Below are 16,777 nucleotides of genomic sequence, written 5' to 3'. Positions count from 1 at the left end.
AGTGCTAAAGCACTAGCCTTGAGCACAGAGAGGTTCAGAGACAGCCCAGATCCTGAATTCAAGCCCCAAGATTGGCAAACATATCCAAAAAAAAAAAAAAGGGAAGACATAGCCAGGTGCTGGTGGCTCATGTCTGTAATCCTAGCTACTCAGGAGGCTGAGATCTAAGGATCATAGTTAGAAGCCAGCTCAGGCAGGGAAGTCCATGAGACTCCTATCTCCACCAAACTTAAACACACACAAAAAAGCCAGAAATGGAGTAGTAGAACACTAGCCTAGAGCATAAAATCTTAGGGACAGTTCCCAGGCCCAGAGTTCAAGCCCCAGACTGGCAAAAATAATACATATGTATATATAATAGGATCTGGGAATATGGCCTAGTGGCAAGAGTGCTTGTCTCATATATGTATATGTAATAATGATAATAATAATAATAAAGGGAAAATAGAGATTCCACATGGAATTAATTCTGCTTCCTAAAGGGTTGTTGTTGTTGTTGCTGCTGCCAGTCCTCAGTCTTGAACTCAGGACCAGGGTGTTGTCCCTGAGATTCTTTTACTCAAGCTAGCACTCTTACTACTTAAGCCACAGAGCCACTTCCGGCTTGTTCTGAGAAGTTTATTGGAGATAAGAGTCTCACAGACTTTCTTGCCCAGACTGGCTTTGAACCGTGATCCTCAGATCTCAGCCTCCTGAGTAGTTAGGATTACAGGTGTGAGCCACCAGTGCCCAGCTGCTAACGTTTTTTAAAGATACACACACACACACACACACAAAAAAAAAAAAAAAAAAAAAAACCTTATATAATCTAGGAGTCAGCTTGCCTGTCTCCAGCTCTCCAACTCTCTTCTTCACTGGACTCCCAGAAACCCTCCCTGAAGCCCAGCCCAGCCTCAGGCTCTAGAGCCTCTTATAATACAAGTCTAATTTGCCAGTGTTCAAGAGCAAACACTAAAACTTGGAATCCTTGTATTCTTGGGCTTGTGTCCAAGGTCCTTTTGGAAGCTAGGCTGGGGAGCAGGAATGGCTAAGCCATTCTTCCTGGGCCCCTAAGAAAAAAAAAAACAAAGTTCTGTTTTCACAAGCAGGGGTGGGCTCCAGGGACTAGTGGTTCAAGCCTATAATCCTAGCTACTCAGGAAGCTGAAATCTGAGAATCATGGTTCTAAGCCAACCTAGTAGACAAATCCAAGAGATGCTTATCTCCAACTAATCAGCAAAAAGCTGGAACTAGAGGCATTCTACCACTGGTTCAAGCAGTAGAGAGTCAGCCATGAGTGAAAAAGATGAACTCATGAAGTCCTACATTTAAGCCCGGTAAACCCCCGCCAACAAAAAAATGTGGAGGTTGGAGTGTGGGATATGATGCCTTAGTAGAACATTTATCTAGCATGTGAAAGACACTGGGTTCAATCCTCAGTAACAAATGAATAAAAGTAAAGGAGCAAGGATGGGAGATGGAGTTGGTCTGATTGCTGACTTTCAGGCCTCTGTTCCTGCAGCAATTCCCTGACTCTCAACCCTATGTTAATGAGGCACCAAGGTTCTCCACACCTTTGTCTTCCTAAGCCTGGGAAAAGTCCAAAACTGGTAGGCCCATTAGTTCTCATTTTTTATATAACTTTATTTAATTTATTGATTCAAAATTTAAAAACATTAAAAGGTATGTAATGAAAGGCCTACCTCTGCCCTCAGTCTATCTAGGAACAACCTCTTTCAGGACTAACCACTACTAACTTTTTTTTTAGATGAAGTCAGTCTGAGATGTTGCTCAGTCTGTCTCAGACTCATGGGGGCTTGAGTGATCATCCTGTCTCAGGGTCCTTTGTAGTTGGCAGAGTTCCTGGCATCAGTACTGATTTCAATTTCTTGAGATAGTGTGTCACAACGCCACCCAGGCTGTCTCAAACATGAGATTTTCCTTCTTCAGCTTTCCAATGACTGGGATTACAGGCAGGTATACCACTGCACTCAGTATCAGAGCTCACGTATATCTTATTGCTTTCAGATATTTTTTTTTTTTTTTTGGCCAGTCCTGGGCCTTGGACTCAGGGCCTGAGCACTGTCCCTGGCTTCCTTTTTGCTCAAGGCTAGCACTCTGCCACTTGAGCCACAGCGCCACTTCTGGCCGTTTTCTGTATATGTGGTGCTGGGGAATCGAACCCAGGGCCTCATGTATACGAGGCAAGCTCTCTCGCCACTAGGCCATATCCCCAGCCCCAGCCCCAGCCCCGCTTTAATGCATGTATACGCAGAACTGTAGATACCATATCATCACCTTTTTGTATGCTGGTACTGGGGCTTGAACTCAGGAATTCATGCTCTTTCTTGCTAGTTTTGCTTGCTCATGATGTGTTCATGCCATGAGCCATGCCTTTAGTTCAGCATTTTTCTAGTTAATTGGAGATAGAATCTCGTCAACTTTTCTGCCCGAGCTAGCTTCGAACCATAATACTCAGGTCTCAGCCTCCTGAATAGCTTGGATTATATAGGTATGAATTGCCTATCCAGTTAATACAGTGTCTTATAAGTGGCCACCTTGGAAGCAGTACTGTGTTCCTGCTCCTTCCTAGCTGCTTGTAAGTACACCCAAGGCCCTCATGAGGCTGGGGCAGAGAGGATGGGATAGGACAGGCTGAGAGAGTGGCAGGTGTACTGCTACAGAAATTTCACCAAAAGCCATGTTACAGGCCCAAAGTAATACCAAGGCCAACTCTGGACCTGAATATTCTGAAACCTACACAGCTAGGGCTTCCCAGGGCTGCTGTTCCGGCTCTCCACGGCAGGGGGCATTGCAGGCATGTGTGGGAGGCTAGTGATGGGGCCAGCCATGAGCCCCAGAGACAGGAGGTCATGCAGAAAGCTGGCAAGAGACTAAGAAAAAAGAGCCAAGTCCACAAAGAGAGGCCTGAAGCCAGGAACGCGGGCCTTCCTTGCAGACACAGCCTCCTGGCCTCTGCTGCTTTAAGGCCAGAGTTTCCTGAGAGGGCCATGCCATGCTTGGTGTCAGGGCTAGAAGAGAAGGCCAGTGTGGAAGGCAAGGGGAAGCTGCTGGGAGACCAAGTGACCTTACAACAGGGTCCTGAGCCTCCTGTAGGAAGTAGAGGAAGATGATTGTCTCTTAGGCATGCAAGAAACAGCACAGGAAATTGAAGAACAGGGTATTTTGCCCCAGAGAAGAAACAGAGAGGCACAGACTTGCCTGACTATGTAACAAGACCCTGTTTTAAAACAAAATCAAAGAGTCTAGACCCAAGAAAAGCCACCCGAGAAGAGAAATAGAGAAGTGGGGGGAAGGAGTCCCAGCCAATCAGAGGCTCAGACACCATGCTTGTATGAACAGGGAATCTTGCCTCAGATAGCTGCTAATCACAGGAGGGATATAAGCTGGCATCATTGCCCAGGACATCAAGTTGACACTTCTGAGACATGCAATGCTCAACAATGAAATGCTGCCCATCAAACCATGACAGAGCATTGCACAGGACTTAAGTCCCAATCCTGTCCACTGCTCAGGAGAGTTGGGCCCTGGCATGGAAACACACCTCACTTCTGGAGCTTGTGAGCTGCACTGAGCCACGCAGTCACCAGGGGAGTCTGAGTGGGTCAGAGGTGCAGCCCTGACTCTGGCCTGCTGTTGTACCTGTAATCTCATGCTGCCGAAGCTCGTTGTATTTGTAAGATTGCTCCAGGGGCTTGATGGATGTGTGGTAGATCTTTCGAAGCCGCTGTAGCACCGCTGAGGGGAAGAGAAGAACAAGAGGAGAGCATCAGGCAAGGTGGGCTTCAGGTTCTCCTCACTGTGGAACAATCTCATACACCAGGCCAGTGAGGAACAAGAGCTGTCTGTAGCCCGAGATGGTGTGATGTCCTCACACTCATGGTGGCCAAAGCTGATCCACATTCCAACCATCAGAGATCCTCAAGAGCACTCTCCTACCTACCCTCAAAGCTTCTTGAGCTATTTTTCTAGGAGAAAAAAAAACAACAAAACCCATCTGTCCTCCTTATCCACCTCAACAGTGTATCCAGAAACACTGGCCCAGCCTGCTCCTAAGGGAAAGCCCTTTCCTTGGAGACAGAACCCCATCTCTTTCTCTCTGTTGCCTGCTTGTGAAGCCCTAGGCCATGAGAGTAAGAAGCTAGATGCCCAGCAGGACTATACATAGGATGGCCTCCCTTGCCTTTACCCATCACTGCAATCCCCAGTACCCCCTAGGAGGGGCCACACATGCCACACGTCTCCTCCTGGAGAAGCAGCTAGTAGTTGCCAGATGTGCAACACAGGAGGACAGGGGGGATCCTGCCCAGAATGATGGATGGACTGAAGGCTAGCAAAGTTCTAGCCCTGTTCTGCCACTTGCTGGCTGAGTGCCAAGAGCAAATCAACCACGTAGTTCTGAGCTTGGCTAGCTCAACAGCAAACAGAAGACCACAAACCCCACTGAAATCCTTGGGTTCTTATGAGGATGGAAATGAAACACCAGACATGAAAGAGCTTTGCAAACTTAAAACACACACACACACACACACACACACACACACACACACACACACGAAGAATTCTTATTAACCATCCTCCCTTCAGATGACAGAGGCTGGCACATCCTACAGGTGGCTGCCCTGGAATCTGCCCTTCACACTTACATTGAGCCTTTTGCTTGGATGGCCTCCCAGCCCCTGCTTTGGCCCCTTTCACAGAACCTACACCTCTGGGACTCTCCTCTTCCCTGAGGCCCTTTCTGGCCTTGGAGCTACTGGCCCCAGGCTCCCTTGTCACCTCCAAGGCTCTGCCCAAGGACAGCCCCATGGCTATCCCAGCCTGTCTCCCTCCTCCCATTACCTGAGTAATCATCAGCCGGCTTGTCCTCGTTCAGCATCAGAGTTTTCTCAATGTGGGAGCGGTCCCTCAAAGGTGCTTCTTCACTCACATCGTCTGCCTCTTCTAGGGAGAGAAACAATGGAGTCAGGGCAAAGCCAGAGCAGGTAAAGTTCTAAGTGCTACAGAGGTGGACAAGGGCTGGGACTCAGTAGGTACGGAACGAAGTTGCCAGGTTGAACTGAACTGAGTTCTGGAATCTGAAAATCCAAACTCAACTTCTAAGAGCCATGACCTGTTTTATTTATTTAAGAAAAAAAAAGTATTGAGTGCTAGGCATGGCAGAACACACCTATAATCCCAGTACTCAAGAGAATGAAGCAAGAGGATGGCAAATCAAGACCATCCTGGGATGAATAATGAAACTCTATCTCAAAAATGAACTAAATAGGGCTGGGAATGTGGCTTATGTGGTAGAGTGCTTACCTAGCTGCACCAAGCCCTGGGTTCCATTCCTCAGTAGCACATAAACAGAGTGGTGCTATGGCTCAAGTGATAGAGTGCTAGCTTTGAGCAAAAGAAGTTCAGGGACAGTATCCAGTCCCTGAGTTCAAGTCCCAGGACTGTCAAAAAATTAACTAAATAAATAAGTGAATGTATTGAGTACCTATTATGTGCCAAACTGGAAGTCTCATGATGGGATATAGTGAGGCCTACCCTGGCATAGCTTCTGCCCTTCTGGAGCTCTCTTACAATCCAGGAGGACAGAGCTGATTTTTTTTTAATTTAATATGTGAAAGAGGCTTTAAAACAGTGAAGCAGCTACAGGAGGAAAAACCCCTGATATTTTGAGGGCCTAAGAAGTGTACTGAAGGCTTAGTGGGGATCAGGAGAAAGCTCTCTAGGGTCTGCTGCTCAGTAGAGATTAATTAGCCAAGCAGGGAGAGGAGTGGGCTGTGACACAGCTGTTTAACGAGGGAGGGAGAGATGAGAGATGCAAAAGTGCGAAGGAGCTGATTCAACAGCTGTAAAAGCCACTGTAGGGCTTTGCATCTCATCCCAAGGTAGCCGGAGTCACTGTGAGGCTTCAAGAAGACAACTGACCCACAGAATATACATCTTATCAAGACGACATTGGCAGGAAGTGGGGCAGAAGAAGCTTCTGCAGAGTATCTGGCGTGTGTGTGTGTGGACACATGTGCATGCATGTGTATATGTGTGTGTGCTGGGTGGGGTCAGCTGTCCTTCTAACCAAGCAAGCAAGAGATGCCAATGCATCCATCCTCTGCTGCCAGCTCCCTCACTTGTGTTGCTCATGTCCCCGGGCCTCTAAGGTCACAGCCGTAAGGTCTCTAGCCAGGCTGCCCACTCAGAGGGTCTCAGATTAGGAAGGTGCAGACTTAAGCCTGAGGGGCAGGAGTCCAGTATCATTCTATCTCCTGAAGCATCTCAGCAGATCAAACCTATGCAGACCCTGATCAAGACCCACAGCAAGGAGGATGAGAAAATGAGAGGACCTTATGGATGTCAGAACCGCCCCCTTTACAGAGCATGCAAGTAACCTGACAAGACAGTATGTACATTAAGGTGAGCTGTGGGAAAGCCAGCCAGAAAACTGACAGCCAGATCCCAACATGGACCCTGAAAACGAGCTTCTAAGATACTGTCAACACAGCCTGGGGGTGAGGCCTGCAGGTCCCACCATCTCTGGCATCAGATACATCTCTAACTAGCTTTCCCCTGCTCCACTACCCTCTCCCATCCCCTGGCCCTCTGAAGGATGCTCTGACCTAAGTGTGTATTTGAGGGAGACTAGTGGTCATGGTCAGCTTGAGCTATCATACCAAAACCCTCACCCCTCAGTTCCAGTTCCCCATGATTCTTATGACAGGTCTTTAAGAGGAGACCTAGTTACCAGTCCATGAGGTAAACACCTGTGGTACCCAACCACCCACCAACTCCCTGCACCTCCATCCACAGCCAATCCCAGGGCCTTGAACCTGTCATCAGGCTCCTTGTGCTCAGACACTGGACTTTGTTAAAGTGCACTTAGTGGCACAAAGGTAGGTGGCCAGGTCCTTGTGGACCTTCTCACTCAGTGACTCCACAAGGGGCTAAGAAGCTACCTGAGAGTGGCTTCCTGGGTCAGGGTCTGGAACTAGACCCCTCACCCAGTCATTCCAGGACTCTCCCACCCACCCTGTCTATCTCACTACATGCAAGGCTTCCATAAAGAATGTGACTGCCCCCAGTGTTGTTGGGGTTGCTCTAAGGAATTCAATCCTACCCTGGGTAGCAATGATAGGATTCCCCCTCCCCTGGGGTTCCTCTTCGGGCTCTTCTGCCCCAGTGTCCTGGGCTTCACCACCCTCCTCAGACTCTGCATTCAAATCCTCTTTGTTGTGCTGTGCCCCTTCCTCCCCAGGCTCTGTAGTTCCTGCTGTTTCCTGGGGTTCCCCAGCCTGCTCAGAGGCACCTCCTTCTTCTGAGCTAGCCCCGTCGCCGCTGTCTTCTCCAGACTCTTCTTCAGATAGAACTCCTTCCTCACTTGCACCTTCATCTTGTTCATCCTCAGAGGAAGCTTCGTCTGGGCCCTCTTCAGGCGTCTGGTCCTTGGAGGAGTGTTTCTCTTCCATCTCCCCAGCCCCAGAGCTCTGAATGCCACTGGATTCTTCACTGGTCTCTGTGGCCTGGCCAGCCTCTTGAGTGGGACCAGACTCGCCTTTGTCCTCAGCCCCTTCTCCAGCTTCTGTGTCCATCTTAGCCTCTGATTCTACCCCAACAGATGAGGTGTCCAGTGCTTCTTCTATTTCTGCAGGCTGGTGATCAGGCTCTGTGCTCTCCTTGTCTTCTGTCTCTGGGGCACTGACCTGAGGCTGAGCCTCAGTGCCCTCCTCAGCTTCTGCATCCACATCAGACTCTGATTCTGATGCTGACCTATCAGTTTCCAAGGCTCCATCTAGCTCCTCTGGCTGATGATCAGATCCCAGGCTGGCCTCATTTTCTGCCTCTGAGGCAGGGCCCTCTTCACCCTCCAAGCTAGAGGCTCCCATGGCTTTAGGCACTGTACCCCCTTCTTCTGATGCTCCCTGAGCCAGGTTGTCTCCTAGAACCCCCTCAGCTTTCTTGGGGACCTCACCATTCCCCACCTGTACTTCTGCCTCCTCATCAACAGTCCCCTCTGTGGAGAGCCCAACCTCCTTCTCCCCTGAACTGACTTCTGGCCTCTCCTCTTGTGTGGGCCCCTCATCCCCTCCTAGAGGAAGGCCGCCTCCTGCTGGTGACCCCTCCTCGCCCTCCCCAGGCCCAGCAGCATCCTCGGGGGAAGCTGACTCTGCAGCTGAGGCATTGGAGAGGTTGGCTTCGGGCTCAGAGCCCGGGCCGGTGGCAGCAGGGGGGACCCCAGTGGTGGTCTGCTCCGAGCTCTCAGCCTCCCTGCCGTCTGGGTAGTGAAGGAGCAGATTCTTGTCTGGAGGGGCCGCATCTGCATAGAGTGCCCTTTCTTTCTCCTCTAGACTTGCGTCTCCAGCAGAGAAATGATTCTCCAACAAATTGCCAACATCTTCTGTGCCACCCGAAGCAGGGACTTGCAGTTCTAAATGATTAGAACATGATTGGTCAGTTCACAGGGTTGGCACTTGCTCTGCTTCAAGAATCTAGGCCAATCTAGCTCCCTCTCCTGGGAGGGTGGTGTGTGTCTGGCTCCCTCCCATAGGTCCGGGAGTTAGACTGACCTGCTGTCCATAACTAAAGGAGTTAGTGGCTGGCTGCACTAACCTGAGAATCCCACCCCCAACCCTAACCCTGGCCTTCCAGTCTCCCCACTAAGGTCCCAATGATTGTTTTTAGATGGAAACTTGAGTGAGCCCTTCTAGTCCTCCCTCAACCTTGTTGACAAGGCATGTGCAGCCTGGCTCACAAGGAGATACTTCCAAGGTAAGACAAATGCTTGTACATTCTACCCGTTGTCAGTTCCTAGAGTCATTAACTAGCAAGCTTTTTATACTACTATCAGCAAAGGGGTGAAAACAGGTGTTTGCAAGCCAGATAATCTTAGGTTACAAGGCAAAGTACTTAGGGGATTACTTGTGGCTCTCAACCTTATTAAGTCACACATCTAACTCTGTCCCCTTAAGGGCAGGCATTTGCTGGCCTTGCTACCTCAGATTAGAGGGAACAGGGCCTAAGAGGAGATATCCAAACAGGGCCTGGGCTTTCCAGTGGCCTCAGCCAACCCCTTCTGTGGGGATCCCCTTCTAAGGGCTTGTAGCTTTACCAGGAAAGAAGAAGGCATAGGAAAAGCAAGGCAGAAGAGAGCAGGCAGGAGCCCAGTCTGTGCCAGACATTGCTACCAAGGGTCACGTTTAATGTCTTTTAAAAATGAGGTGTGGAGCAAGGGTTGGTTCCTCTCCTTCCTGCTCCTCCCACTTGGGCTAGGCTGTGTCTCAGGAGGAGGCCTGCCCTGGGAGGACAGTGCAGGCACATGTATGCACAGACCTCAAGTGTCCTGTCTTGGGGTGGTTGAAGCAGTCTGTATTCCCCTTGACTCTCAAAGCCTCTTTCTCCCCATCTCTGCTGGAGGCTAAGCCTGTGGTTCTCATCTCTGATTCCATGGACCAAAGTCATCTTAGGGTAAACCCCTTGCCAGTTCTCAGAAAGCTGGGGTAGCCCTTGGGGATCGAGAGCAAATAGCTTCTCATTTGTTTCCACAGCCAACCTGTGTCAACTTCAGAAAGACAGGGAGCTCTGGGGCCTTTATTAGAAAGGAGCCCTGTATATTCATGTGTAAAACTTTCCCCCTCCCCAGGTGCTTTAATAGTCATGGCCCCACTTAACCTCTCTTATTACTGCCAGACAGATTTTAGGGTCAAATTTGGACTGCCTCAGACACAAGGCTACCAGATGGCTATGGGGTGACCAGAACCCAGAACTGCCAACTCCTGGTCTGTAACATGTTCAGAGGGCACAGGGGACCCCTTCCCCCTGAAGACCTCAGCCTCTGTCTACATGTATCTGCACTTAAAGATCATGTTCCTGGCTACTGAATGGCAGGAAAGGCATCTTAATTCTGTGTTTCCAGGGTCTACAGGCCCCTGCATTTCCCACAAAAAGTCTGTGGTTATATGCGAGTTGCAGTAGTTTTCCTGGTCCCTTCATCGCAAGCAGGATGTGGAGCTGGATGTCATGCATTTAAATGTTTTCATAAAAATAAATGTTTTCATAAGCACCTAAATACCTCTAAGTCCTGATTTCTTCCATCTCTAGCTCCCCCAACTCTCACCCCTGGAGAGGAATCCATGGGAGAAACCTGGTTTGACCCAAGGACACCAGTAATCCTCTGAGCAGCGAGATTAAATATCATACGAGATATATTTCTGCCAAGCAATACAAAAACGTTATTCTCTGTACCAGGCAATATAAAATGTTACTTGCTTTTGGAAATTCAGTGTTTATATTGCCTGTTTCACAAGTGAGGAGACTGGAACCAGAGTCACTGGTACCAATGTACGTACCAATGTATGTAGCTAGTATCAAAGCATGATGGGAGGACCAGCAGCCTCATCAGCCTTAACCTGGGAGCTTGATGGAGAGGTACATCTGAAACTCCCGCCAAGACCCATTGATTAGACCCTCTAGTCAACAAGATGCTCAGGTGATTCATTTACATGTTGATTTGAGAGGTGTTGGTCTATACCACTCCCAAAACACTGCCTCTCCACCTGTGGCTCTCAGCACTAACTATAAAGGTCACTAGTAGTTCTGATTTAAATAGTCCAGGATGTGGTCCCCTCATCAGGACTTTAAAAAAAAAAAAAAGCTCAGTAATTCTAATACACAAAGTTGCAAACCACTGCAACTGCCAAGCCAAATAATCCTGCCTGAGGCTTCTGTTTCCAGCCCTTCCCCACTGGAAAGGTGCCCAGTGTGGCCTCCAAAGTTGAGATGGGTCTCCCCAGACCTGGCTTTTACTCTTAGAACAGTAGTAGTTGAGGCTTTACCCTGGGCAATCTAGTTCTTTCTATATGCCCCTGATGTCCTCTGATGATGATGGCTATGACACAGATGAAGATGGTTGCAGTGGTGACAATGACATTGACGATGACTGTAGTGGTGATGCTGATGACGACAACCATGGTGATGATGATGGCAGCTTTGGTGATGGGACGAAGGTGACAAGATGAATGGCCTACAGCTCTGATCTCCTATGTAACATTTCCAATATTCTCAAGAGTCCCCTGGTGGGAGTCAGAGACTTGGATACTCCTGAGGGGCATGAGGACTCCAGATGTTGGGGGTTAACCGTGACCTCACACTGCTGTGTCTTTCCATGCCTGAGCCCTGGTAAGGAAGGTCCAGCATGGTCCTTGTATACATATACATTTACATACACACCTTTCACCTCTTAGGGTCAAGCTTTCCCTGACCTTCTGCTACACAATTTGAAGTGAAAAAGTCTAAGGGTGGCCAGGCACTGGTGGCTCACATCTATAATCCTAATTACTCAGGAGGCTGAAATCTGAGGGTTATGGTTCAAAGCCAGCCTGGGCAGAAAAGTCCCCGTGAGATTCTTTTCTCTAGTTAACCACTCAAAAACCAGAAGTGGTGCTTATGGCTCAAGTGGCAGAGCACTAGCTTTGAGCACAGAAAGGCTCAAGGACAGTGCCCAGACCTTTGAGTTCAAGCCCCACAATTGACAAAAAATAAAGGGCTGGGGATATGGCCTAGTGGCAAGAGTGCTTGCCTCATATACATGAGGCCCTGGGTTCAATTCCCCAGCACCACATATACAGAAAATGGCCAGAAGGGGCGCTGTGGCTCAAGCGGCAGAGTGCTAGCCTTGAGCAAAAAGAAGCCAGGGACAGTGCTCAGGCCCTGAGTCCAAGCCACAGGACTGGCCAAAAATAAATAAATAAATAAAATAAAATAAAAATAAAAAAAAAACTGAGGGTGATGGTTTCATATCCTGTGACCTTCCTTCCCAGGCTAAATATAACTTCTCTGACGGATAAATCTCTCAATGAAACCAACTGTCCTATTGGGCCCTCCAGAGCTCAACTTCAGGAAGCAGCTGTGCCCATTGGATCCAAGTTTGTCCTGGGAGACACGGCTGATACTTGGAGAGTCAACCATTATGGGTAGTTTAATCCTCTAAGATCTGAGGTTGCCCATGTCCCTCCCTCCCTTTCGGTGGCCTCCCTAGATTCTTGGTGAAGCCCCTGTTGCCTGGAGCTGGAGGTGTGGGAGGGCACAGAGGTCCTGATGAAATGAGTCTGGGTCCATCTCAGGACATGAAGTACAGTACTGCATGTGCTGCTGCCAACCCAGCCACCCCCGCCCCTGGACAGGCCTGGGTGCTGATGTCAGGACCAATGAATAGCAGGCCCCCAGCTTGGCCCTACAAATTATGCACAGCCTAAATTCCTGACAAGCTGGGCCCCCGCCCTACTCACAGCCAGGCAGAGGGCTGGCTGCCTAAGCCAGTCCTGCTTCTCTCCAGGTGCCCCCTCTGCAAGCCAGACTTTCAGTGGCTCTCACCAGCCCCATAACTCCTAAAATAGCTCTGCACTGTGCTCAGTTCCTCTCTCTTCTCCCTACCACCAGCAGTTCACCCTGAATTTGTTTCCTCGGCTTCTCTCACATTCCACAGTACTTTCCATTGACTCAGAGAATTGTGGAGTTGCCAAGGGCCCTTGAGTCCAACTGAAGAAGAGGAAGCTCTGGCAAGGGATAGGTGCTTAAAAGGCTTGCCTTGAGGACAGGGTCAGGCTAGGACTGAACATCCCAGGTGGTTTACCTGCTAGGGTTCCACAGAATTCTCTAAGCAGAAAAGGAAGATAAAAATCACTTAGGGGGCTAGGAATGGGGCTTAATGGTAGAGTGCTTGCCTAGCATGCATAAGGCCCTTGGGTCAATTCTTTAGTACCACATAAGCAAAAAATAAAATTAATTTTTTAAAAAAATCACTTAGGGGGTGCTGGGAATATGGCCTAGTGGCAAAAATGCTTGCCTCATATAAATGAAGGAAGCCCTGGGTTCGATTCCCCAGCACCACATATACATAAAATGGCCAGAAGTGGCGCTGTAGCTCAAGTGGCAGAGTGCTACCCTTGAGCAAAAAGAAGCCAGGGACAGTGCTCAGGCCCTGAGTCCAAGCCCCAGGACTGGCCAAAAAACAAACAACAACAACAAAAAAAAAAAAAAACACTTAGGGCCAAGCGCCAGTGGCTCACACCTGTAATCCTAGCTACTCAAGAAGGCTGAGATCTTAGGATCATGGTTCAAAGCCAGCCTGGGGAGAAAACTTCCTGTGAGATTCTTATCTCCAATTAACAACTCAAAAACTGGAAGTGGCACTGCGGCTCAAAGTTGTAGAGTGCTAGCCTTGAGCAAAAGAGGTCAGGGACAGCACCCAAGCCCCAAGTTCAAGCCCCTCAACCAACAAAACAAATCACTTAGGGTTAATATCCCCTCCTCTACTATCTGCCCTCCTTGATCCATCACCCCACTCTTTAGAGGGGGACCAATGAAAGGAGACTGACAATCACAACTCCTTTCCTCTCCCTGCTTCTCCTTAAAAATATCTCTGTCTAGTCTCCTCTCTATTACTTTCGCCACTATTCGTTTCACTTTGCTGGTCCACACACAGGAGGCTCTGGCTAGATCCTGTCCCATCCTCGCTGCAACTTCACAGTTCCAAGGTGGTTCGTATTTGTATTCTTATTCTTTGATCCTCCTCACAGCCCTCTCAAGCAGAAAAGGCAAGGATTATCAACCGCTTGTGCAATGAGGGAACAGACCCAGGGCAGAGAAGAGGTCTGCTAAGCAAGCCATTCTAGCAGGAGATTGAAGAGTGGGGCATACCTGCAGGGCTTTTCAACCACAGAACCCAGGCTCTACTGTTGGGCCAGTGTGTAGCTATTCATTTCAAAAGGTGATTTAAAGACCACTGAAGCCTAAGACCCTCCACACCAACCCTTCCTCCATACTACGTGCCAGGGAGCTCTGTCCTAAAGTCAAAAGTAGAGATGGGAAGATGAGCTCAGAACCCAAAAGCTTTCATTGCTTTGACCTGTTTCAAGTGCACATCCGTGTAAACTCTATCCAACCTGCCCAATTCTCCATAGCAGAAATTCCTAACAAAGATCTGCTGAAGATATTCTTCCACAGGACTTCTCATCCATTTGGACCTAAACCAGGATGTCCCAAGTTGTGGGAAGGACATTACCTTCCGCCATCACTCATAGTTATGCAAATTAGTCATCAGTAATAAAAACCCAGGGGAAAAATATTTTCCCATGCTGTGCCTGGATCAGTGAGTCCCAGGGTATCAGGACCCCCAGCCTTGAGGTGCAGAGGAGTCCCGAGTCATCCACCGGCTATCCCTGGCCCACACATCAACTTCTTACAGGCTAGGTTTCCAGTGCGCCCCAGAGCACGTCAGAACACAGAGTCCATGCAGCCTGGGTGGCTGCCTGACCTTTCCTTCTTCTGGATCTTGTCTCTAAGCACTCCTGGGATGTTTGGTTGTGCGTCAATGGCATCTTCCGCTGCCTTTCTTCTGCTTGACCTAATTCTACAAAGTAAATGTTCATGGCCTAGGGCCCTTTGTTCGTCCACATCTTAGATGAAAATTTCATCTGGTAACCTGGGATAGATGATGGCCCTAAGGACCTTAGCAGGGAAGTACTTTCCAGAAGGCAGGTTTTCTTCATCCTCCCAGGACCCACAGACCCTCTCTGGTTATTCTCTTTTGGCCTTTACCTCTTCTCTCAGACAAGAGTGTGTCAAGGTACAGTGGAAGAGGCAGCCATTGTTGGACGGTTTCTTCAGCTTCCTGGTGGAGCTTCTAGACTCAAGGCTAATCCCACCAGGACAACTTGTCCCTGGCTGGACCGCAGTCCTAAAATGACTCACCCAGGTGATAGAATACAGCACTGAAAGCAGTGATCAGAGAGAACCTTTGGATCTGGAAGTTGAAAGGATCATCTCAAAGGCCCACCAGTCTGATTATTAATAAGCAAAAGAAACCCTGAGATATGCTTGTCCCAAGGCCACCAGGTTTAATGGCTGTCTCTGGCGAACCCAGCTCTCAACCATGTCTAAGCTAACCCCACACTAGGCCATATCCCCATCTCTACACCCCAGCCTCTCGGCCAATGACAACACTTTTTTTTTACTTAGGGCAGTGACTTAAAAAAAATTATTTACTTAATGTGCAACCATTTCTCTTCTTTCTTCTGTTTTTCCTTTTGTGCCAGTACTGGGGCATGGACTCAGAACCTCGCGCTCTCCAGTGACTTTTTCACCCAAGGCTGGCCCTTTACCACTTGAGCCATGCCTGCAGTTTCAGACAGTGACTTCTTAGCCCATGGAATCCTTCCTCATTTTAAAGAGAATTGAAAACTAGGTACTGTGGCTTACACATAAAATCTCCTGGCTATTCAGGAGACTAAGATCTGAGATCTGATGTTCAGAGTCAGCTTGAACAGATAAATCCATGAGGCTTTTATCTCCAAATAACCAGAAAATAAAAGAGCCTGAAGTGGAGGTATGTCTCAAGTGGTAGAGGGGCCAGATGTGCACCAAAAAGCCAAGCAAAGCCGGGAGCCAGTGGTTCACACCTGTAATCCTAGCTACTCAGAAGGCTGAGATCTGAGGACTGGGTCAAAGCTAGCCCAGGCAGGAAACTCTGTGAGACTCTTATCTCCAATTAATCACTAGAAAACCAGAAGTAGTGCTATGGCTCAAAGTGGTAGGGCACTAGCCTTGAACTGAAGAGCTCAGGGACAATGCCAGGCCCAGAGTTCAAGCCCAATGACCGACAACACACACACACACACACACACACACACACACACACACAGTATTGGAGACTTCAACACAATTGTTTTTAACTTATAGAGAACAGATCAGTGACAGCTTAACTTTATATCTCCACCTTATCCCCAATTCCTTAGGTTATTGCTTTGAGAGGTACAGAGAGAAATTGCAAGAAGTCCCACAATCATACATGTATACCTGCCATATATGCCTGGAGGTTTCATGAGTATAGATGAAGAGCAAAGATGTTTCAAAGAAGCAAGATGTTAAGTCCTACCACACAGCATAAACTGGTTGAAAAGATACTCTACTGGGCACCCAGCACAGAAATCCTTGCAGGGATCTTTGGGCAATAATTTCTTCCATTTGGAGGTACTGAGCTTGGTAAGAGAAGGAAGAAGTAGTCAGGCCAGTTTCTCAAAAATAGAGGCAAGTAGCTGGCTCCCTCTTCTCTCAGTGTGAAGAGACTGAATCCACTGGGATCCACAGGGAGGAATATCCTTAAAGGGGTCATAATTCAACTTTTGGGCTCAAGCAAGAAAAGACACACTGTAAGTATTATCCCTGCTAGGATGCCTTAAGTTAAGGTCAGAGCCATGGACACTTGGCAGACCCATCTATTTCACAACCTAGAAGAATGGAAGAAATCCAATCAGATTGGAGAACCCAGTGGGTCTGACAATCCCTTCCCCAGCCTGAACCATGACCACATCTTGAGACTTTCCTTTGCTATGCCTCACAGGCTAAGGAGGCTACTGGCCCCTCAACTGAGAGATGAGTTCTCTCTGGATGCCCTTGGAAGTGAGGAGAGCTGAGCTCTGGCTCTTGCTACTTCACCAGCTACTATGACCTTGGGCTTCTCCTTAATCCTCCTGTACCCAACTGTATCCCTCCACAAAATACAGATCATAATATCTGCTTTGGCAAACCCCTCGGAGTGTGTTCAACATCAAGTGATATTTAAAAGCTTTCAAATGGCAGTCATGATAACCAGTATTTCCTAGAAGAACAAAAATACCTGGTCCAAACCCAAATTCAGAGTGGCCCAAACAGAACCTGCTTCAGGCAAGAGTCAAACTGGAGCATCCTTACTCTGTTCGGTCAGAAGGCCAGAGAAAATTTTTTTGCTGGACCCCTT

The 16,777-nt window shown here is 48.5% G+C and overlaps 1 protein-coding gene across 3 annotated transcripts in view; it reads right to left on the bottom strand.

Moving 5' to 3' along the window:
- Positions 1–16,777, bottom strand: part of Srl (sarcalumenin) — a 49,283-nt gene that overhangs the window by 6,522 nt on the left and 25,984 nt on the right. For 2 of the 3 annotated variants that reach the window (XM_048332280.1, XM_048332279.1), the window contains exons 2-3: positions 4,843–4,944; positions 3,643–3,738 (exon numbers count right to left, since the gene is read on the bottom strand). In XM_048332280.1, the coding sequence (XP_048188237.1) occupies positions 3,643–3,738; positions 4,843–4,879 (133 nt within the window). In that variant the 5' untranslated portion in view covers positions 4,880–4,944. Of the gene's footprint in view, positions 1–3,642; positions 3,739–4,842; positions 4,945–7,105; positions 8,414–16,777 lie in introns of all 3 variants that reach the window. The other variant, XM_048332278.1, reaches the window with a different exon arrangement.

Source organism: Perognathus longimembris, chromosome 23 (assembly GCF_023159225.1).
Source record: "Perognathus longimembris pacificus isolate PPM17 chromosome 23, ASM2315922v1, whole genome shotgun sequence".
Classification (NCBI taxonomy): Eukaryota; Metazoa; Chordata; class Mammalia; order Rodentia; family Heteromyidae; genus Perognathus; species Perognathus longimembris.
This window is presented reverse-complemented; position numbering and strand designations above follow the sequence as displayed.